Source organism: Rhopilema esculentum, chromosome 16, assembly GCF_057945365.1.
Source record: "Rhopilema esculentum isolate cy_ngs chromosome 16, ASM5794536v1, whole genome shotgun sequence".
NCBI lineage: Eukaryota > Metazoa > Cnidaria > Scyphozoa > Rhizostomeae > Rhizostomatidae > Rhopilema > Rhopilema esculentum.
In genome coordinates, this window is record NC_142830.1 from 807,593 (window position 1) to 831,576 (window position 23,984).

The 23,984-nt window shown below is 35.7% G+C and overlaps 1 protein-coding gene across 1 annotated transcript; it reads left to right on the forward strand.

Annotated features, from left to right (window-relative positions):
• The first annotated feature begins 229 nt into the window (after positions 1–229).
• Positions 230–23,417, forward strand: LOC148958194 (uncharacterized). The gene is made up of 21 exons (XM_089112904.1): positions 230–565; positions 738–870; positions 1,711–1,824; positions 2,131–2,244; positions 2,861–2,974; positions 4,001–4,111; positions 4,565–4,678; positions 5,265–5,378; positions 5,916–6,026; positions 7,571–7,681; positions 8,231–8,344; positions 16,065–16,303; positions 16,476–16,608; positions 17,449–17,562; positions 17,870–17,983; positions 18,600–18,713; positions 19,740–19,850; positions 20,303–20,416; positions 20,995–21,108; positions 22,093–22,203; positions 23,233–23,417. The coding sequence occupies exons 1-21, from the start codon at positions 230–232 to the stop codon at positions 23,415–23,417; spliced, it is 2,835 nt and encodes a 944-aa protein (XP_088969030.1).
• The last annotated feature ends 567 nt before the right edge of the window (positions 23,418–23,984 follow it).

Below are 23,984 nucleotides of genomic sequence, written 5' to 3' on the forward strand. Positions count from 1 at the left end.
TGTTATATAAATAAGATGAAAACAGGGGTCCAGAATGACTTCCTGTTGTATTACTCAACCAGATAGATGACTTTCCTGCCTAATTGATCAAAGATATTGAACAGATTTTTTACAATAGGTATGAGCTTTCCGTGAAGGAACTCATACCAACAGATTTCAAATAATTTCAGAAAATCAAGGATAAATTGCAATATAAAATAAATTTTAACGATAAAAAGTTTAAAGTTTCATGAAAAATATGATATATTCCAGATTATGGATGTTTGCAAATCTATGGAATTATTGCAATGGGCTGATTCTTCGCCTCCCTTGCCTGGTCCATGCAGATTTCACGATATTTGAAGTTGATTGGTCCCTACAAGGAAGCCTGTTGGCAACAATACAAGGTATCCATGATGCAGACTGCACGTTGGAATGTGTAAAGCATCCTAAATGCAAATCATACAATATACAGAATGTCACTGCAGTTTGTGAGCTGAACAGTAAGATTGCTGGTGAAAATGGAAGTAGTCTTGTTCAAAGACCTGGCTGGGTTTACAAGTCAACAGATTACAACCAGACAGAGGTGAGTTAGATGTTTAATCCATGCAATTTTGCCGATAGGAACTAAAACATATGGAAAATAGATATTGAAGGAAGTATGTAAAACTAATAGGAATTCTCACAAATGTTGAATGTTCATAGAAGAATAAGGAATTGTGGACATTTACATAATGATAAATCTAATCTTTTGCCAGGTTGGAGAGACATGCCAGAAGCTTCATCCGTGTGCTAGTAACGTCCTCTGCAGGGAAACGTGTCACCATCCTTACTACGAATGCATTCATTGTGATGAAAAGCAAACGGGCTTACATTGCGACAAGCTGCAAGGTTTCCCAATATCAGAAATATCTTACTGCATAAATAAAGTTGCCTTGCTAGAAATTCTAAAAAGGGTAGCTGGGCTTAAAAGGATTTCTAAGGATAAATTTGTAATTTTGGTTTTATTTCTGAAATGGTAAGAGGTTAACATTCCTCACAAATATTCATCCTAGTCAATGCCTACATGATGACAAATGAAAATGTTTAAATGACTTTTTTGTCAGTTTTTATCAATACTCAAGAGTAACTACCATATAAACAGGGGCGGACTTAGGCAGTTGTAGAATGGGGTCAGCCACAAAAAGCCAGATATGACGTTGTATAAAGCGAAATTGCCACGTAAAAAAGCCATAGCTTTTCCAAACGCTTCGCAAAATGGGGTGTTTTTCTAAATTGTTAAGGGTGTGGTCAGCAAAAATTTTCTCCTCTTTGCCCCTCCAATCTTCCAAACCTGGCTACGCCACTACTTTTTATCATCTTAGCCTTAATGTTAAAACGGAATTTTGAAAATGTGCGTTTCCATAATTCTCCAGTGACCTGAAAGGTGTGGCACCAAAATCAGTGTCTAACACCCCCCCAATCATTGTTGCTTAGATCCGCCCCTGCATACAAAATTAGAAAAATATACGTCTGGCTTTTGATAGCATGAAATCATTAATAATGATAGTCGTGTGTTTAGATATTGTGAAAAGATTTTATTGAAATATGAGTGGTGTATAATCTTTCTTTTTAAATACTTTTCAAACAAAGTAGAAAATTTTTTTTTTAAATATCTAACTGCTAGAAACTTTGCAGCTAGAAATTTCATATATCTAATATTAAGATTAAAAGTGAAATCTTTCTATGTAGATGAAGATAAATGCGAAAGTGACCCATGTCTGAACAATGGAACATGTACAAATACTGAAGAGAGCTACAAATGTACGTGTGCATCTGGATACACAGGCACTGCATGTGAACAAGGCTAGTACATCTAGATTTGTATTAAAGATTGCTGACTTTTATCATATTTTCCATCTCTATAAAGAGACTTCGAAAATCTGAGTCTCACTCCTTAGAGCATAGTTTGTAGTTGAGTAAAAACGAAATGTTTCATTGCTTACTGATTTTCGTTTACCAAGTTTAGATCACACAAACAGCCAGTTTTGTGGATATATGTTGAAATATTGCTATTGTCAATTCTCAATTTTTGCATGTCAGTTGCACCATGACTGATAACATTTAATAATTAAGAAGATAACATTTAAAATCCTCATTTACTTCCAACAGAAATCAACGAATGTGCCAGTCTTCCCTGCTTTCATGGCGGGACCTGCGTTGACAAGCTGAATAGCTTCGAATGTACTTGTAAATCTGGATTCCAAGGAAAACATTGTGAATCAGGTATCGTGCCTAAAAGACATGGCTCAATTATATTTATTAAAAATGCATAAAGTTCTGATGAATATGTCTTATTTGAGGTGTAACGGAAGCAATCGAGGTGGGATTATTTGGTTACATTCATTATCTATAGTAGATTTGATCAGATATTAAGATTTTAATTAAATATACTCTACACTGGATTTTGTGGCCAGAAGTAGCCGACGCTTCTTGACTTAGAGTTCAAGTTAGATTGGATTTGCCGTGTACAGAATAGACATGAAGTCCTAATTTCGGATTTAAATGTAAAATAGAAGACCCCCAAGTCCTTATCACGTTTAATCTTGTTTTCTCTTAGCTGTAAATTGAATACGAAATTGTGGAATTTGGCTTATTACCTACTAGTGAATTTGTAGATTTCAAACAAATCATACTATAAATCATAGTTTATAAGAATGAATGACTTTGAAAGACACATTCTTGCTTGCTCATGCCTTGCCACCTAGCATCCCCACCGAGTAGACACTTCCACTGAGTAGACACTAACTTCTATATTCTCAAGTTGTAACTTCTGGCGAGGAATAAATTTGCTAACAAACGTCTGACATTTTTATTTCTTCCTTGCAAAATACTTTTTCAGAAATTATGGAATGTCAAAGTTCTCCTTGCAAAAACGGTGGTAGCTGTATAGAAGCAACGAATGGATATTCATGCGTTTGCCAACCAGGATACACAGGAACAGAATGCTTGACAAGTAATCTTATTTTGCACAATGCTGCTTAAAGTTGACGTTCTTCTTTAAAGTAATAAATCAATTAAGCTTGGAACCTTTTATCAACACCTTGGCTTTCTAAATTTACCAACACCTTGCAATAAGAACCTAAATAATACAACCAGCAAAATTGAAAAAGAGTTTAACTTAGTCTTAGAATTGTTTTCCTTGAAAATAAATGCAGATAAATGCATTTGAGTCACTTGCTAAGGTTCGAGGGTAATGCTGATTTCACAAACAACTCTGAAGAGAACTCATTGGAGTGCATATTAATAGCAAACTCTCCTTCGACTTTCAGGTTTCGACAATCAGCCACCAAAAAGCAAAAAACTTTAGGCACTTGGGCTTCTCTCTCCGCATATTGAACATAAAAAAAACGAAAAAAAGGAACTGGCATTTGTTTCCCGTCAGTTTCAATATTGTTCTTTAATCTGGATTTCACAGCAGACAGCTTAAACCAAAAACAAATTTCTTAAAAGACCTTGAAAACTACATTTTAAGAAAACCAAATAAATCATCTCATTTTAATTAAAACATATCTAAGTGTACAATTACATGACTTGTTGTTAAGGTATTATTTAGCTTGCCTATCTGAATTAGCTTAAGTGCTTTCAAAAATAATAAAAATAATTATAGAAACTTTTAATCTTGAATACCAGCTAAAACTGCAATTGCAAGTCTCTCCTTTGCATAGAATATTTGTAACTGGCAACTGGCTAGCCTTTTTACAAAATAAACTGTTACATTTGTAGTAATAAAAACGCGGAAGTACTCAAGGGTTGACAGCAAAAATGATCTATAATAATTCTATAATAATTGTATAATATAATATAATAATAGTTTTCTATAATATAATAATAGTTTCTATAATAATTGAACAAAATTGTTTAAAGTTTGATTCATTCAAGAGGGCAGGTTAGAAAAGATATTAAAATAACATTAGTATTGATGAATAAATAGTTTACAATGTCAAAGGGCATGTTTTGAAAACGAATTTATCTATTTCAGATATCGACGAATGCGGAAGTGCGCCATGTCGCAACGGTGGTACATGTACGGACCAACTGAATTCTTATCACTGCTCTTGCCCAACACAATGGCAAGGAAGTACCTGTGCGGGTAAAAGGAGTTTACTATTCATTTATCCTTGCCTTGTCACATTCTCAAATTACCATCCTGAAAAGCTTCTTCATTATCAATTTCGTTTCATCTAACTTTGAGCAACCGTTTTTTTCGCATTTTCCAACGTTTTTTATGGTCAAGAAGTTTGTACACGGCGTTAGAAAAACCTACAGCATTTTAGCCCCTGCTTGGTTAGCTAAACTTTACAATTTTCTATTGGGTATAGTATATAGGCATGTGTCACTTTATCTTTTCAGGCAAATTTCAGTTGCATTGTTGGATGGCGTTTGTTACAACGAGCGTTGAAGCGATAGCTGGGTCTAGAATTCTCAGCGCAAGTTTTACTTGAATCTATTCTGAAAAAGCTATTCAAGAATTTTTAACAATATTAGAATTTCAGATATCCAATATTTTACAGCAAGCTTTTTTAGTTAGAAATGTTTTTTTCAGAGAACAACTACTGTCATAGCAGCCCTTGTTTGAACCAAGGGACTTGCACAAATTCTGCGTCAAGCTTCCAATGCTCTTGTGCTGCTGGTTTTCAGGGAAACAGATGCGAGACAGGTAGGTGTTTTATAGTTGTAATTGTTACTTAAAAATAGGTGCATAGATTTTTTTGGGTACCATATGTCTTTTTTGCAATGAAAGGCCAAGGTGACAAAGGGGCTAAAGTTCTTGAGAATCTCATAGTAACAAAGTAATTTTTAGAATCTCTATGTTCTATGGAATGGTGGAAATCAAAGCCTTCCCCCCCCCCCCCCCTCCTCAAACATTTCAAAACCAATCTTGGCCCTTGCTTGTAAGCAATCAGTGCAATGGTAGCTGAAACAATATTAGCTGCTACATTGGTTAGCATTTATTGGTTTACTAAAGCTAAAATCAATGTCCTTCCTAACTAAAAGCAGACCGTAAACATTGTTGTCACACAGAAGAGAAATGGAAGAGAAACAACTTTATCCAAATTGACTAAAATGGTATCTTTTCTTGATAGCTTTCAATTAAATGCTTGCAATCAAAATTTTATTTCTCAGTTGATTTCTTGCAAGATTTTTTAAAGATATAAAGAAGATTCTAGCGTACTTTGAATAGTTGAAAGAAATCATTCACTTTGTGAAATTTTATCAATAAGATCAAATGCATTTTCTTTTAGATTTTGACGAGTGTAGTAGCTCCCCCTGCCAAAATGGTGGCAGTTGCACAGATCTGATCAACGGTTACAGTTGCTCATGCCTCAGGGGATATAGTGGAGTTGACTGCTCGACTAGTATGACATTTCACAATGATATTCGAAAACCTAGTTGACTTGCAAATGAAAATGAATTTTCTCATTATCAATCCAATAAGACTAAAATTTCAAACATCTTTAACGTAGCGTAAGTCACCTGAGGTAAGAAAACAGCATGTTTATAAAAAATGATATAGCAAAATGTGTGAATTGCTTTGTTTGTTGTGATTGGAAGCGTTCGGCTTTGAACAATTTTAAAACATTCCAAAGCATCTTTAAATGTTTGCTTTGTTTCAATAGAAAAGTACTCTTCATTCTTTGGAATGCTGAAGATTCTCTGCTTCAATTTTACACGCCAACATAAAAGTAAGATCATTTTCGATACAGTAAAAACCCGCGTGCAGTAACATAGGAATTTAAGAACTCTGAAAATAGTAGGTTCTTACAAATGAGTATTTAGAGATAATTTCCAAAGCCAATAGTGTGGGATCTTGAAAACGAATCTTCCCAATATCTATGAAAAAAGTCATGTTTGCTTTGAAAATTATATTTAAGAACCCTTTTCGATTCAAACAGACATCAACGAATGTGCAAGCAGTCCCTGTTCGAATGGAGGAACTTGCAATGATCAGGTTGGCTATTATTCCTGTAAGTGCACCACTGCATGGGCTGGGATAAACTGTGATGGTAAGAATTTTCTGTAACCATCATACAATTTTGGCCTTTTAAATTCAGTTTTCTAGAACTTTTGGTAATAGAGACTGACAACGTATACAAACACGACGGCAGATATATGTAAGAGCAAATAATAACACGAATTCATTCCTGGATCTCAATTAAGGGCATCCAATATTATTTTTCACCATACCTTTTACTTTCTCAGCATATCAATTCATCAAGCAACGGATGTTCATTTTTCAAATAATAAGAAACACATTTAGAAATTATCAAGAGGTAACGAGAAGCAGCTATTCCAAACTTGCATGACGTCTTCAAAATGGCTGTGACTAGTGGTAGCCCCTAGTCAATGTTGGACTTATTGCACGTAAAACATGCCAGGAACTGGTCGAAAAAGCAGATTCTGAAGACGTTTTATCAAATAAGCCTACGCAATAACGATTGGATCAAAAACAGACAGTAATCTATCCTCTTGTTTGACTGCAGAACGAAATTGATCATGGTACCATTATATCAAAAACATGTGCTTTACAGTTAACATACAATCTCTATAGATATATGCACTTCAGAATAATCAGATCGAGAATCTCTGCCTCTCCTACCAGCAGCATAAGTATCAAGCCTTTTTCAAATTAAGGAAATCTGAAGGGCTTGCGAGACTAATCTTTTGGCAACATTTTTTTTAAAATTCCAAGCAATCCGTATACAATTGGCAGGGCCGCTGGAGCCGGGGGGGCCACGGGGGCACAGCCCCCCCCTGTTTGGAAAAAGTGTGAAAAGTGCCCTTTTTGGAGAAAAATATTGCGTGTACTATTTTCAAAGCCAAATATTTTTCCTTTAGACGCCAAGCAAAAGAACTTAAATCAAGGCGTTGCCCCAGTGATTCACAATTCCTAACAACATCTACTGCGAAGGGGTCTTTAAGTTTTTGTTACTTGATTGCATTAATGGGGGATTATTCTTTTTGGTAATCATTTCGGAAAACAGGCCATTGATGATGATTCTAACCAGACAGCCCAAATACTAGCTGGTCTTCTTGACTGGTCACAGGCCACATTTGCTTCCAAATTAATCATGCGTTGATGAAAGATTTAAACAAACGAAAAACTTCAACGTCCATGAGGAATTATACGATTAGGTATGCCCAAAAGTGTATGACTTCTAAATGGAGCACATAGCCATTTACGCTGTCATTTAATATGCGTCCGGCGGCCCTGATTGGTGGACACAACCTTGCTTGCCACATCGATAGACATAGTTTTGTTACTTGAATTAGAATTCCACTTAACAAAACGCAAACAACACGATTTTCTGCCACATGACAGAGGGACAGACATATCTTTAAGTCCTCAAATGATTCTATTTGTTTCTAACATGACTTTAAATCGTCAATTTTCATGCTGGCATTGAAACTCTATTCTCTAATAGACTCTTCTTACCTCAGATGCAAAAAATTTTGTAAGTATAATAATCGTTGTATTGTACTTGGAAAGGTTGAAAGAATAAATTCGCTTTGTCACATTTTGTTGATAATATTAACTGAAAATTTTTAGTTTACAACGGATGTGCTAGCTCCCCATGTCAAAATAATGGCAACTGCACAAATCAAATAGACGGCTACAGGTGCTCATGCGCAAGTGAATACCGCGGAGATAATTGCCAAGGTAGTATGGTTATCACAATAATACTAATAAATGTAGAAAGCCTGCCTTGTAATGCTGCGTTGAACTTGCTGTAAATATGTGACCAAATAGGTTTTTGGTACCACAAAATGTGAAGATGGCACGAAATAGTTCTATCCGACACTTTTCATAGTATAAAAGCCTGATAATGACCGAAAGTAAGCATAAAATCTAACTAAAAGTTCACACTTTGATATAGTCCTATACCTTTTTTAATGGCCAAGAGGTTTGTAAACGGCGTCACAAAAACTTACAGCATTTTAGCCCCTGCTTGGCTAGCTAAACTTTACAATTTGGTAAAGGGTATAGTTTTTAGGCATGTATCACTTTATCTTTTCAGGCAAATTTCAGTTGCATTGTTGAATGGCATTTGTTACAACGAGCGTTGAAGCAATAGCTGGGTCTAAAATCCTAAGCAAAAGTTTAACTTGAATCCATTTTGAAAAAGCTATTCAACAATTTTTAACAATATTTAAATTTCAGTTTTCCAATATTTTACAGCATGTTTTTTTAGTTAGATTTTTTTTTTAGAGAATGACTACTGTCACAGCAGCCCTTGTTTGAACGAGGGGACGTGCACAAATTATGCGTCAAGCTTCCAATGCGATTGTGCTACTGGCTATAGCGGAGACATATGCGAGGAAGGTAGGTGTCTTATAATTGTAATTGGTACTTCAAAAGATTTTGCATGGATTTTTTGCGATACTTTAAGTCATTTTTGCAAGCAAAGGCTAAAGGGCTTGAGCCCCCCTCCCACAAATTGTTGAAATCATACTTATTTTCAAGAAGTAATTTTGAGAGTCTCTATGCAGAGATGCGAAAAGTTGTTGACCTTCCTCCAACCTGAAATTTATGCTCTCAACCTTCCTTATTTTAACACAATTTGTAATTACTGGAAAATCGCTCGACGGTGTTTTGTTAACCAGACAAAAGCATGTAATTAGGGATCTTCCCATATCATTTACCTGTTTGGGTACAAGTATCAGTCTTCTGGAAGCGATCTATTTATTTAAGCATAAAACTCATTACGGTAAAATAAGCTTAAAATTCACCGAAATTACCCGAAATGGTGTTCGGAATGTAAAGTAAGACTTTCTTGATTGTTTTTAGTAAAAAATATTTTTTGAAAAAATTCAAGATTTTTTCAATTTTTTGCAGGTCCGGGGTCGTGAATTTTTTTATAAATGATTAAGTCCTTTTTTCCATAATATAAGTCTAAAATTAACTCAAATTACCTGAAATGGTGTTTGGAACGTATATTAAGACTTCCTTGGCTGCTTCGAATAAAAAATAATTTTTGAAAAAATTAAATATTTTTGAAGTTTTTTGCGGGTCCATATTCAAGTCTATATTCAAGATCTGTATCCAAGACATACAGAAAACCTATATCCAAGTGTGAACATTAGAGGAAAAAGGTTCCAATTTATTCCAGCGAGGAGTCTTTCTGCCTCCCACGTTACCTTGGTTCCACACCTGGATATTTAATTTTCAGCTCACTTTTTACGACTTTGAAATTCTTGGGCAAGGCACTGTTGGTCTCCGCCTTTGCCCAAGTTATCGGCTTCGGCATCGGCATCGGCATTTTTGGCATCGGCTTCCCCTACCTTTCACAAGATGTCTGACCAGATTCCTATTAAAGCCCTTGGTAGCATTAGGATAGATAATATTTGTTTCTATAGGGATATCAAATTGGAAATTTAATCAGTTTGAAATTAAGATACTGATACTGCAAGATAGTGTAATCCTTGGCCTAATTTAGTGCAAAATCTAGACAATATTGTTTACTATTATCATGGTTTTCAATAAAATTATAACTAAATTCTTTGCAGCTATTTATTATTATTTCATGAAGAAAAAAGGGGTGCATTAAAGTTTTTGAACTGATTATGATTTTTCAAGTTGCGGTAAACTTTTTTGAGGTATGAAGGCTATTTCCAAACACTCGATCCAACATTTAATTTTGCATTTTTCTCTCAAGAATCATCATGGTGGTGGTAGAAGTATCAAAAATGAGAATACTCTTGACCGAAGTTGACGCAGTAGTCTGAAATCACCAAGAAACAGTTGACATCTCCAGGTAAATTGAAAGTAAAAAGTTGACAAACCCAAACATTTACAACATGTTTGAAAACAGAGAAGCTGGACAATTCGTATCTTGATATTTTGTGAAAGAAGCATTTGCAGAATCTCATGGAGAAGTGACATGCATGAAACAATTGAACTTTTGAAAGTTTCCTAAGATTGCAAAATTTCGTAATACCTTTGGTAGACCTTGAAGCTCTGCTGATCGTTTAATGCTAATTAATTGCAATTTAGGCCATAAGGCTAACAGATATGTTATTTCCAAAATGCTACAAAAGGCAGCGCAAAATTGAGTCAGATTAGAATTTTTTAAAAACATATAAACCATATTTGAAAACCACAACCTAAAACAAAACCCTTTCCTTGCAGACAATTTTTTTGCGTTTCAATAAACCTTTATGGGGGCCTAATTGAGATCTGTTAAGATTACTAACAAATTTAGTGGTGAATGGGAAGACATTGACGAAGTTTCCCCGATGAAATTGAGCATAGCATTATTTTCCACCTTCTATATTCGTGCTTTTATTGATACTTAAAAATATTATAAAGTAAAAACACTATTTGTGTACTCTAGTTTCTCTTTAATTAATAACTTGAAGGTGATTCTGGTAAGCCTCTCCTTCGATTAAGCCCCTCTTTTTAATTACCCCCTATCTAAGAGCTTTCTAAATTGATAAGCCCTCAAGGTAATAAGTCGAGGAATTATGATAGAAAAGTAAACAAAGGGGAGGGGGAAGGATTCAGAGCATTTCCAAATGTCAGCTTAAGAAAGCTTTTTATTTTGCTCAGCATATATTTCCTAATATAATCCAAATATTTTCCATATATAATCCAAAAAATCCATACATTTTCTTGACGTCACTATTTCCATCAATAATGATAATACCCTCTCTTCAGACCTCTACGTCAAACCCACGGATACACACCAATATCTCCTCAGCACCTCCGCACACACCAAACACACCAAACAATCCATTCCATACAGTCTTGCCCTACGACTACGACGGATCTGCTCCGAAGACGAAACGTTCAAATATCGCACGAGACAACTACTGGAATACTTGACAAAACGGGGTTACAAACCCAAACAGACAAGCAAACAAATACAGAAGGCTGCTTAGAAAACCAGACAAGACTGCCTCAAGACCACCAAACCACGCACTAATCATCGCACGCCATTTGTTGTTACCTACCACCCAGCTTTGCCACAGCTATCCACCATACTCAAACACAACCTTGACATACTACAATACTCTAACACATGTAAAGAAGCCTTCCCCGACGCACCCATACTTAGTTACCGCAGACCGAAAAACCTCCGGGATTTACTGGTTCGTGCCAAAATTAAAAATGCCACACCCAGCGATCCCATAGGTTCATACAAATGCCACTCGCGACGTAACTGTTTAACATGCCAACATATCACAGACGGGACTACAACATTTAATTTTTCTAACACTGACAAAAACTACGACATAAAACAACGACTGGACTGCAACTCCACCAACGTCATATACGCATTTCAATGCAAACGCTGTCTATATAACGGAAACAAAAACTGCCAATACATCGGACAAACTAGCAGACGACTTAAAGACAGATTTAACGAGCACCGAAGAGACATTATCAACAAAAAAGAAGACAAGTCTGGTGTTGCAGAACATTTCTGCAGCCCAGCACACACCATCCACGACCTTGCCATCACACCACTACTTAGACTTAATGACAAACGAGAGAGTGTTTGTCGAGCTAAGGAGCAATATCTCATTGGCCTGGGGAACACCCTTACTCCCAACGGCATGAACAGAACCACCGACCGTTAACTTTACAAAACAACTTATCACCTATCACGCCGCCCTCACAACCCACACCATATTTTCCCTACCATTATAATCATCATCACCACCATTACTATAATCAACATTCCATTTTTCTCAGTTCCATCACAATTATTATCATTATTATCATTATTATTATTATTTTTTTTCTTTTTTTTCATGTTTATAGTCATCATTATCATCCCATTGCATCAATCTCCATAGCACCACCCACATCCCCTTGCATCACCCACCACCTTTCCCTCCCCTACTTCCATCATCCCATTTTTTCTCCACTGCGCTGCATTCACACCATTCAACATCCACCAATCCGGCACCACCATCTCACATTTCAAATCCATTCACTCGTTCGTTTCATTTACTCTGATGAAGCCCTGTATGCCGGGGCGAAATATTATTTGAAAATATCTTTCGTGACATTGGATTCTCGTCGTCGTATTGCTTTGTTCCTGTATACCTTATATTTTCCTTGCCAGTTCATAAGGAGTGCTTGATTTTCTTCAGGGTTAGGGTTAGGGTTAGGGTTACGGTTACGGTTACGGTTAGGGTTAGGGTTAGGGTTAGAGTTAGGGTTAGGGTTAGGGTTAGAGTTAGGGTTAAGGTTAAGGTTAGGGTTAGGGTTAGGGTTAGGGTTAGGGTTAGGGTTAGGGTTAGAGTTAGGGTTAAGGTTAGGGTTAGGGTTAGGGTTACGGTTACGGTTAGGGTTAGGGTTAGGGTTAGGGTTAGGGTCAGGGTTAGGGTTAGGCTAAGGGCTAAAGTTAGGGTTAGGGTTAAGGTTATGGTTGATAGACCTTGTTATTAAAGAAATTAGTTAACAAATACGTTGAAGACATAGACGTCAAAACAGTATAAATATGATTCGACATCAGATCAGACTGGTAGAGGAATACTTTGTATTATCAATTTATTATATGTTCTCTAGCATTTCTTCTTTGTTGTTGTAGTAATGTACATTTAAATAATATAATTATTTTCAAAGGTTATAGCACACGGACATTTTTTGGTAAATACCTCTACGCCGTTCTCTGATTCTCATCCTTTTTTCTCTGATTCGTTCAACCATCAAACAGATTTATAACAAGTTCTTGTTTCTTTGAGATTGATACAAAATTTTGATCTAGAGCACAACGAAACAGTGAATAAAGCTACTTGCTTTTAATGCATACAGTTATTAGTAAATAATGTTGAAGTCAATGTATAGAACGGATCCAGTTTCAGTCAAGACTGAATAGAAAACGCGAGATTTCCACTTTGAACTGTGAATGGGAAAATATTCAGAATGTCGATTAGGGTTCCGACTAGGCTGATTCCCGAATTCCTTGTGCGTTTTTCGCCCGATTTCCGAGTTCCAAGCATCAAATTCCGAATCCCGGTAATATCGATTCTTCCATCCTGCTCACGAAATTTAGACAGTGCCCGATTCCCAACCACAACAATGACGATTCCCTCTTTCCCGAAAACACATTGGGTACCCTCGTTAAAGCTGAAATCTTAGGCCTGGTTTCCATATGATCGCTGAGGATCGCTGAGGATCGCTGAGGATCGCTGAGGATCGCTGAGGATCGCTGAGGATCGCTGAGGATCGCTGAGGATCGCTGAGGATCGCTGAGGATCGCTGAGGATCGCTGAGGATCGCTGAGGATCGCTGAAGATCGCTGAGGATCGCTGAGGATCGCCCATAGTCCGTCCTTATAGTTTTGAATATGAGCCCAGCTTCTTCAGGTCCAATTTTGCGCTTCTCTCCCGATGCTGCCAAGCAATTCATCTTTGTGTATTTATCTTTAAATTCTCGGCTAAATTGAATATAAAGTTACTCGTTCTGCTGCAAATCTTCCATAAATCTCACTTTGTCGAGTTTCTTATCTCCAGCCATTTTACAATTGCTAATGATTTTTTTTCTCTTGTCACCTCAACTGTATCATGGATCGTTCACGATCATGGATCTTTATGGATTGTTCACGATCGCTGGAATAGAACTCACTTCCTCAGCGATCGGATCTTTCACGACCGCGGAGGATCGTTACAGAATTTTGGCGATTCTCAAAGGGTCCTCAGCGATCCTTAGCAATCCTCTCCGATCATGAGGAAACTTTAAGTTTTTATCATATGAGCGAAAAAGCATGGCTAAATGTCTCAAAATATGCAAAATCGGCTATATCTGTAATACTTTCATGACCTTTTTTGTAACATTCTACTTAATTAAAAAATATGGTATTATTAGTTTTACAAGAATATCGGCATCGAGGGAGCCATTTGCATAGCTGGTATAGCATCTGCATCGGTATCAACCTGACAGGACTTTTCTCGGTATCAGCTTGACTGGATTTCTTTCGGTATCAGCTTGACCGGATTTCGTTCGGTATCAGCTTGACCGGATTTCTTTCGCTATCAGCTTCACCGGACTTCTTTCGGTACTAGCCTGACCGGATTTCTTTCGCTATCAGCTTGACCGGACTTTATTCGGGGCCAACACCGTTAAATTGCATAACATGTAGCGAGATATTTCAAATAACAACAATCAAACTATTGGTAAAATGCAAAGACAAACTGCGGGTAAGGTGATACAAAAAAAATGACATCAATAATAAAATAATAGACAAACTATGAAGATTCATTTCGAATGTTGACACGAAAAGAAGCATTTATACTTGAAGTTGAAAATAATACGCAAAAACCACAGATGATGAGTTTTTAGAAGGAACCTGCCAACAAAACATGACTCAGATTACCACTAATTTATTCCAAATAATCAAAATGAATTTCATTTGATGTCAATAGGCCTGCTTTTATAAGAGGCTAGACCCATCAATTTTGGCTCTTTAATGATCCAGAAGAACAGAAGAGACTCGAGATGCGGACATCGTACTGATGGTATTTACTTTAATACTAGAATATTTTTATACTCGTACATTTTTAGAGTCGTTTATTTGTGCCGCGAACCCTAGCCTAAGTTCAAACGTGAACGGAATTGAATGAACCTTTTCAACAGGTGTTCACACGACAATGGAAACATGCTTTAATTGTGCTTACAGTTCCACAGCGTTGCGTTGAGAGCATTAAAATAACGCTGTAAGAAACTTTTTCTAGTTTCATTGCATTTTCATCAGATGCATTTTTTAATAAATACTAAATTACCAATTTGTAGCATATTTGTGGTGCAAATATGCAGGGAGAAAGCATCTTTGAATAATTTACCTTTGAAAAATAGGATCTATTAGAAGGTGCAGCATTACAATTGTAGAAGGGCCCTTTTTTAAGATAAAGGATGTGGCCTGAAACGACTTCGAAGGGTTACGCCAACAAATCCCCCCTCTCTACACCACAGCAAACGACGGAATGATACGGTTTTAGGATGACAGAACGAGAAAAAAAATTACAGAAAATTCACAAAGTGAAAAATAATCTTTTTGATGCATTTGTCTATAAAAGAATATTTTTGCTTTGAAGTACATTAAAAGATGCTGAACAAAGTTAATTTAAAGAGAGAAAACGCCAAACTCAATGCCTTTCGTGGGCTTTCGTCGCTGTTAAGGTACGTACAATATAAATCTAATTGATCTAATTGAAAGTCCTTTAGCTTTTCCTTTTATCAGCGGTTTGATTGTAAAATGCAATCATAACACAAGGTACTTTAGAATTGTTAGTGTTTATTAAGGTAGCAAAACTAACATTTCTTAAGGCACAAATGAGCGATTCATCCAGAGAGAATAATTCAGGTTAACATAGCTTTTTTTGAATACAGCATTTGCCTGAAAAGACGCCCCCGACGATTTTTCTCAAAGTTTATTTTTCACCCTGGCTTTATTTGAAACCAGCGTTTATTTGAGACCCGGCGTACATAAATTGACAGCACCAAATAAAATTTTTAAAGTTAATTATTTCTGCTAATTGAACTTTAATTTTTTTTGCAATTTTGAAACAGAAATCTTGATTATTTTCTATATCTGAATGCCTTCTGTATATCTGAATATAATCTACCTCGAATGACCGCCCTCGGCACTTCAAAACTAGGAACATTTGTCTGGCGTCTACTCAAAACCGGCATCTTTTCGAGCTCTGGCATTAATTCGAATAATTACAGTATTCAGAGGATCTAAAACCCTCTTGGCTAGAGCGAGCTGTTATATAAATAAGATGAGAACAGGGGTCCAGAATGACTTCCTGTTGTATTACTCAACCAGATAGATGACTTTCCTGCCTAATTGATCAAAGATATTGAACAGATTTTTTACAATAGGTATGAGCTTTCCGTGAAGGAACTCATACCAACAGATTTCAAATAATTTCAGAAAATCAAGGATAAATTGCAATATAAAATAAATTTTAACGATAAAAAGTTTAAAGTTTCATGAAAAATATGATATATTCCAGATTATGGATGTTTGCAAATCTATGGAATTATTGCAATGGGCTGATTCTTCGCCTCCCTTGCCTGGTCCATGCAGATTTCACGATATTTGAAGTTGATTGGTCCCTACAAGGAATCCTGTTGGCAACAATACAAGGTATCCATGATGCAGACTGCACGTTGGAATGTGTAAAGCATCCTAAATGCAAATCATACAATATACAGAATGTCACTGCCATTTGTGAACTGAACAGTAAGATTGCTGGTGAAAATGGAAGTAGTCTTGTTCAAAGACCTGGCTGGGTTTACAAGTCAACAGATTACAACCAGACAGAGGTGAGTTAGATGTTTAATCCATGCAATTTTGTCGATAGGAACTAAATCATATGGAAAATAGATATTGAAGAAAGTATGTAAAACTAATTGGAATTCTCACAAATGTTGAATGTTCATAGAAGAATAAGGAATTGTGGACATTTACATAATGATAAATCTAATCCTTTGCCAGGTTGGAGAGACATGCCAGAAGCTTCATCCGTGTGCTAGTAACGTCCTCTGCAGGGAAACGTGTCACCATCCTTACTACGAATGCATTCATTGTGATGAAAAGCAAACGGGCTTACATTGCGACAAGCTGCAAGGTTTCCCAACATCAGAAATATCTTGCTGCATAAATAAAGTTGCAATGCTAGAAATTCTAAAAAGGGTAGCTGGGCTTAAAAGGATTTCTAAGGATAAATTTGTAATTTTGGTTTTATTTCTGAAATGGCAAGAGGTTAACATTCCTCACAAATATTCATCCTAGTCAATGCCTACATGATGACAAATGAAAATGTTTAAATGACTTTTTTGTCAGTTTTTATCAATACTCAAGAGTAACTACCATATAAACAGGGGCGGACTTAGGCAGTTGTAGAATGGGGTCAGCCACAAAAAGCCAGATATGACGTTGTATAAAGCAAAATTGCCACGTAAAAAAGCCATAGCTTTTCCAAACGCTTCGCAAAATGGGGTGTTTTTCTAAATTGTTAAGGGTGTGGTCAGCAAAAATTTTCTCCTCTTTGCCCCTCCAATCTTCCAAACCGGGCTACGCCACTACTTTTCATCATCTTAACCTTAATGTTAAAACGGAATTTTAAAAATGTGCGTTTCCATAATTCTCCAGTGACCTGAAAGGTGTGGCACCAAAATCAGTGTCTAACACCCCCCCAATCATTGTTGCTTAGATCCACCCCTGCATACAAAATTAGAAAAATATACGTCTGGCTTTTGATAGCATGAAATCATTAATAATGATAGTCGTGTGTTTAGCTATCGTGAAAAGATTTTATGTAAATATGAGTGGTGTATAATCTTTCTTTTTAAATACTTTTCAAACAAAATATAAAATTTTTCTTTTAAATATCTAATTGCTAGAAAGTTTGCAGCTAGAAATTTCATATATCTAATATTAAAATTAAAAGTGAAATCTTTCTCTGTAGATGAAGATAAATGCGAAAGTGACCCATGTCTGAACAATGGAACATGTACAAATACTGAAGAGAGCTACAAATGTACGTGTGCATCTGGATACACAGGCACTGCATGTGAACAAGGCTAGTACATCTAGTTTTGTATTAAAGATTGCTGACTTTTATCATATTTTCCATCTCTATAAAGAGACTTCGAAAATCTGAGTCTCACTCCTTAGAGCATAGTTTGTAGTTGAGTAAAAACGAAATGTTTCATTGCTTACTGATTTTCGTTTACCAAGTTTAGATCACACAAACAGCCAGTTTTGTGGATATATGTTGAAATATTGCTATCGTCAGTTCTCAATTTTTGCATGTCAGTTGCACCATGACTGATAACATTCGAATAACTAAGAAGATAACATTTAAAATCCTCATTTACTTCCAACAGAAACCAACGAATGTGCCAGTCTTCCCTGCTTTCATGGTGGGACCTGCGTTGACATGCTGAATAGCTTCGAATGTACTTGTAAATCTGGATTCCAAGGAAAACATTGTGAATCAGGTATCGTGCCTAAAAGACATGGCTCAATTATATTTATTAAAAATGCGTAAAGTTCTGATAAATATGTCTTATTTGAGGTGTAACGGAAGCAATCGAGGTGGGATTATTTGGTTACATTCATTATCTATAGTAGATTTGATCAGATATTAAGATTTTAATTAAATATACTCTACACTGGATTTTGTGGCCAGAAGTAGCCGACGCTTCTTGACTTAGAGTTCAAGTTAGATTGGATTTGCCGTGTACAGAATAGACATGAAGTCCTAATTTCGGATTTAAATGCAAAATAGAAGACCTCCAAGTCCTTATCACGTTTAATCTTGTTTTCTCTTAGCTGTAAATTGAATACGAAATTGTGGAATTTGGCTTATTACCTACTAGTGAATTTTTAGATTTCAAACAAATCATACTATAAATCATAGTTTATAAGAATGAATGACTTTGAAAGACACATTCTTACTATTTCATGCCTTGCCACCTAGCATCCCCACCGAGTAGACACTTCCACTGAGTAGACACTAACTTCTATATTCTCAAGTTGTAACTTCTGGCGAGGAATAAATTTGCTAACAAACGTCTGACATTTTTATTTCTTCCTTGCAAAATATTTTTTCAGAAATTATGGAATGTCAAAGTTCTCCTTGCAAAAACGGTGGTAGCTGTATAGAAAAAACGAATGGATATTCATGCGTTTGCCAACCAGGATACACAGGAACAGAATGCTTGACAAGTAATCTGATTTTGCACAATGCTGCTTAAAGTTGACGTTCTTCTTTAAAGTAATAAATCAATTAAGCTTGGAACCTTTTATCAACACCTTGGCTTTCTAAATTTACCAACACCTTGCAATAAGAACCTAAATAATACAACCAGCAAAATTGAAAAAGAGTTTAACTTAGTCTTAGAATTGTTTTCCTTGAAAATAAATGCAGATAAATGCATTTGAGTCACTTGCTAAGGTTCGAGGGTAATGCTGATTTCACAAACACCTCTGAAGAGAACTCCTTGGAGTGCATATTAATAGCAAACTCTCCTTCGACTTTCAGGTCTCGATACTTAGCCACCAAAAAGCAAAAAACTTTAGGCACTTAGGCTTCTCTCTCCGCATATTGAACATAAAAAAAACGAAAAAAAGGAACTGGCATTTGTTTCCCGTCAGTTTCAATATTGTTCTTTAATCTGGATTTCACAGCAGACAGCTTAAACCAAAAACAAATTTCTTAAAAGACCTTGAAAACTACATTTTAAGAAAACCAAATAAATCATCTCGTTTTAATTAAAACATATCTAAGTTTACAAATACATGACTTGTTGTTAAGGTATTATTTAGCTTGCCTATCTGAATTAGCTTAAGTGCTTTCAAAAATAATAAAAATAATTATAGAAACTTTTAATCTTGAATACCAGCTAAAACTGCAATTGCAAGTCTCTCCTTTGCATAGAATATTTGTAACTGGCAACTGGCTAGCCTTTTTACAAAATAAACTGTTACATTTGTAGTAATAAAAACGCGGGAGTACTCAAGGGTTGACAGCAAAAATGATCTATAATAATTCTATAATAATTGTATAATATAATATAATAATAGTTTTCTATAATATAATAATAGTTTCTATAATAATTGAACAAAATTGTTTAAAGTTTGATTCATTCAAGAGGGCAGGTTAGAAAAGATATTAAAATAACATTAGTATTGATGAATAAATAGTTTACAATGTCAAAGGGCATGTTTTGAAAACGAATTTATCTATTTCAGATATCGACGAATGCGGAAGTGCGCCATGTCGCAACGGTGGTACATGTACGGACCAACTGAATTCTTATCACTGCTCTTGCACAACACAATGGCAAGGAAGTACCTGTGCGGGTAAAAGGAGTTTACTATTCATTTATCCTTGCCTTGTCACATTCTCAAATTATCATCCTAAAAAGCTTCTTCATTATCAAGTTCGTTTCATCTAACTTTGAACAACCATTTTTTTCGCATTTTCCAACGTTTTTTATTGTCAAGAAGTTTGTAAACGGCGTCTACAGCATTTTAGCCTCTGCTTGGTTAGCTAAGGTTTACAATTTTGTACTAGGTATAGTTTAGAGGCATGGGTCACTTTATCTTTACATGCAAATGTCAGTTGCATTGTTGGATGGCGTTTGTTACAACGAACGTTGAAGCAATAGCTCAGCTGCTGAGTCTAGAATCCTAAGCGAAAGTTTAACTTGAATCCATTCTGAAAAAGCTATTCAACAATTTTTAACAATATTTAAATTTCAGATATCCAATATTTTACAGCAAGCTTTTATAATAGGAATTGTTTTTTTCAGAGAATAACTACTGTCATAGCAGCCCTTGTTTGAACCAAGGGACTTGCACAAATTCTGCGTCAAGCTTCCAATGCTCTTGTGCTGCTGGTTTTCAGGGAAACAGATGCGAGACAAGTAGGTGTTTTATAGTTGTAATTGTTACTTAAAAATAGGTGCATAGATTTTTTTGGGTACCATATGTCTTTTTTGCAATCAAAGGCCAAGGTCACAAAGGGGCTAAAGTTCTTGAGAATCTCATAGTAACAAAGTAATTTTTAGAATCTCTATGTTCTATGGAATGGTGGAAATCAAAGCCTTCCCCCCCCCCCCTCCTCAAACATTTCAAAACCAATCTTGGCCCTTGGTTGTAAGCAATCAGTGCAATGGTAGCTGAAACAATATTAGCTGCCATTTTGGTTAGCATTTATTGGTTTACTAAAGCTTAAATCAATGTCCTTTCTAACTAAAAGCAGACCGTAAACATTGTTGCCACACAGAAGAGAAATAAAAGAGAAACTAAATGATAGCTATAAATTAAATTCTTTTCTTGATAGCTATAAATTAAATGCTTGCAATCAAAATCTTACTTCTCAATTGATTTCTTGCAAGATTTTTTTAAAGATATAATGAAGATTCTAGTGTACTTTGAATAGTTGAAAGAATCCATTCGCTTTGTAAACTTTTATCAATAAGATAAACTAATTTTTTTTTAGATTTTGACGAGTGTGGTAGCTCCCCCTGCCAAAATGGTGGCAGTTGCACAGATCTGATCAACGGTTACAGTTGCTCATGCCTCAGGGGATACAGTGGATTTGACTGCTCGACTAGTATGACATTTCGCAATTATATTCGTGAACCTAGTTGACCTGCAAAATGAAAATGAATTTTCTCATTATCAATCCAATAAGACTAAAATTGCATCTTTAACGTAGCGCAAGTCACTAGCCTGAGTTAAGACAACAGAACAACAACCATTGTGTAAATATCTAAGTCAGCATGGTTATAGACAATGATATAGCAAATTGTGTGGATTGCTGTGTTTGGTGACAAAATTCAAAACATTCCATCGCTTCTTTAAATGTTTGCTTTTCAATAGAAAAGTACTCTTTATCCTTTGGAATGCTTAAGATTCTCTGCTTTAATATTACACGCCAACATAAAAGTAAAATTCTGCGTGTAATAACCTAGAGATTTAAGAGCCTTCTGGCAGAAATTTGCTTTTTCAATACCCCAAAATATAAGAATTACATTTCTTTAGCCAAACAATTTCAAAAACTGGTTCTTACATGTGGGGTTCACCCATTTAATTTATATACTTTTTTAACCAAAAGCCAAAAAGGTGACAGAAAATTAAATTCAACATACACAATGTGTGTTTTATTTGAACTGTTATCATGAACAAATAATTGCTACTATTTTATATACCGTACTTTATCATTGATCAACTCTTGGTGGACTTTTGGCAACATTGATTCGCCAATAAATGATTAGAATGTAAAACAGTCCAGATTTAATGCTATTCTTCTGATTATCAACAACAATACCTACAACAATACCTGTAGAAATTATGAACCTAGACTAACAGCCTATTTAGCCTAAACTGTCGATAAGAACCCCCTAAAACAAGAACATGTTTTGACAAACACTTAAAAAAGTAGGTTCTTACACGCGAGATTGTACTGTAGAATAAGTAGTGATAATTCCCAAAGCTTCTCGTGTGGGATCTTGAAAACGAATCTTCCTAACATCTATGAAAAAAGTCATGTTTACTTTGAAAATTATATTAAATTATTCCTTTTCGATTCAAACAGACATCAACGAATGTGCAAGCAGTCCCTGTTCAAATGGAGGAACTTGCAATGATCAGGTTGGCTATTATTCCTGTCAGTGCACCACTGCATGGGCTGGGATAAACTGTGCAAGTAAGAATTTTCTCTAACCATCATACAATTTTGGCCTTTTAAATTGAGTTGTCTTGATCTTTTGGTAATAGAGACTGACAACATATGCAAACACGATGGCAAATATATGTAAGAGCAACTAATAGCACGAATTTATTCCTTGATCTCAGTTAAGGACATCCAATATCATTTTTTACCGTACCCTTTACTTCCTTAGAATATCAATTCTTCAAACCACGGATATACACTTTTCAAATGATAAGAAACACATTTAGAAATTATCAAGAGGTAACGATTAGCAGCTGTTCCAAACTTGCATGGCGTCTTCAAAATGGCTGTGACTAGTGGTAGCCTCTAGGCAAAGTTGGACTTATTACACGTAGAATAGAACACGCCAAAAATCTGTCGAAAAAGCAGACTCTGAAGACGTTTGATCAAGAAAGCCTACGCAATAAAGATTGGATTCAAAACAGACAGTAATCTATACTCTTGTTTGACTGCAGAACGAAATTGATCATGGTACCATTATATCAAAAAAATATGCTTTACAGTTAACATACACTCTCTATACATATGTGCATTTCAGAATAATCAGATCGAGAATCTCTGCCTCTCCTACCAGCAGCATAAGTAGCAAGCCTTTTTCAAATTGAGGAAATCTGAAGGGCTTGCGAGACTCACCCTTTGGTAACATTCCTTTTAAAATTCCAAGCAATCCGTATACCATTGGTGGACACAACCTTGCTTGCCACATCGATAGACACTTGAATTAGAATTCCACTTAACAAAACGCAAACAACAAGATTTTCTGCTACATGATAGAGGGACAGACATATCTTTAAGTTCTCAAATTATTCTATTTGTTTCTAACATTACTTTAAATCGTCAATTTTCATGCTGGCATTGAAACTCTGATCTCTAATAGACTCTTCTTACCTCAGAAGCGAAGAATATTGTAAATATAATAATCGTTGTATTCTACTTGGAAAGGTTGAAGAATAAATTCACTTTGTCACATTTTGTTGATAATATTAACTGAAATATTTTTAGTTTACAACGGATGTGTTAGCTCCCCATGTCAAAATAATGGCAACTGCACAAATCAAATAGACGGCTACAGTTGCTCATGCGCAAGTGGATACCACGGAGATAATTGCCACGGTAGTATGGTTATCACAATAATACTAATAAATGTAGAAAGCCTGCCTTGTAATGCTGCGTTGAACTTGCTGTAAATATGTAACCAAATAGGTTTTTGATAGGGATCTTCCCATATCATTTACCTATATCCAAGTGAGAACATTAGAGCAAAAGGGTTGCAATTTATTCCAGCGACGAGTGTTTCTTCCTCCCACGTTTCCTTTGTTCCACACCTGGATATTTAATTTTCAGCTCACTTTTCACGATTTTGACATTCTTGGGCAAGGCACTGTTGGTCTCCGCCTTTGCCCAAGTTATCGGCTTCGGCATCGGCATCGGCAGTCTTTGGCATCGGCTTCCCCTACCTTTCACAAGATGTCTGAGCAGATTCCTATTAAAGCGCTTGGTAGGATTAGGATAGATACTATTTGTTTCTATAGGGATATCAAATTGGAAATTTAATCAGTTTGAAATTAAGATACTGATACTGCAAGATAGTGTAATCCTTGGCCTAATTTAGTGCAAAATCTAGACAATATTGTTTACTATTATCATGGTTTTCAATAAAATTATAACTAAATTCTTTGCAGCTATTTATTATTATTTCATGAAGAAAAAAGGGGTGCATTAAAGTTTTTGAACTGATTATGATTTTTCAAGTT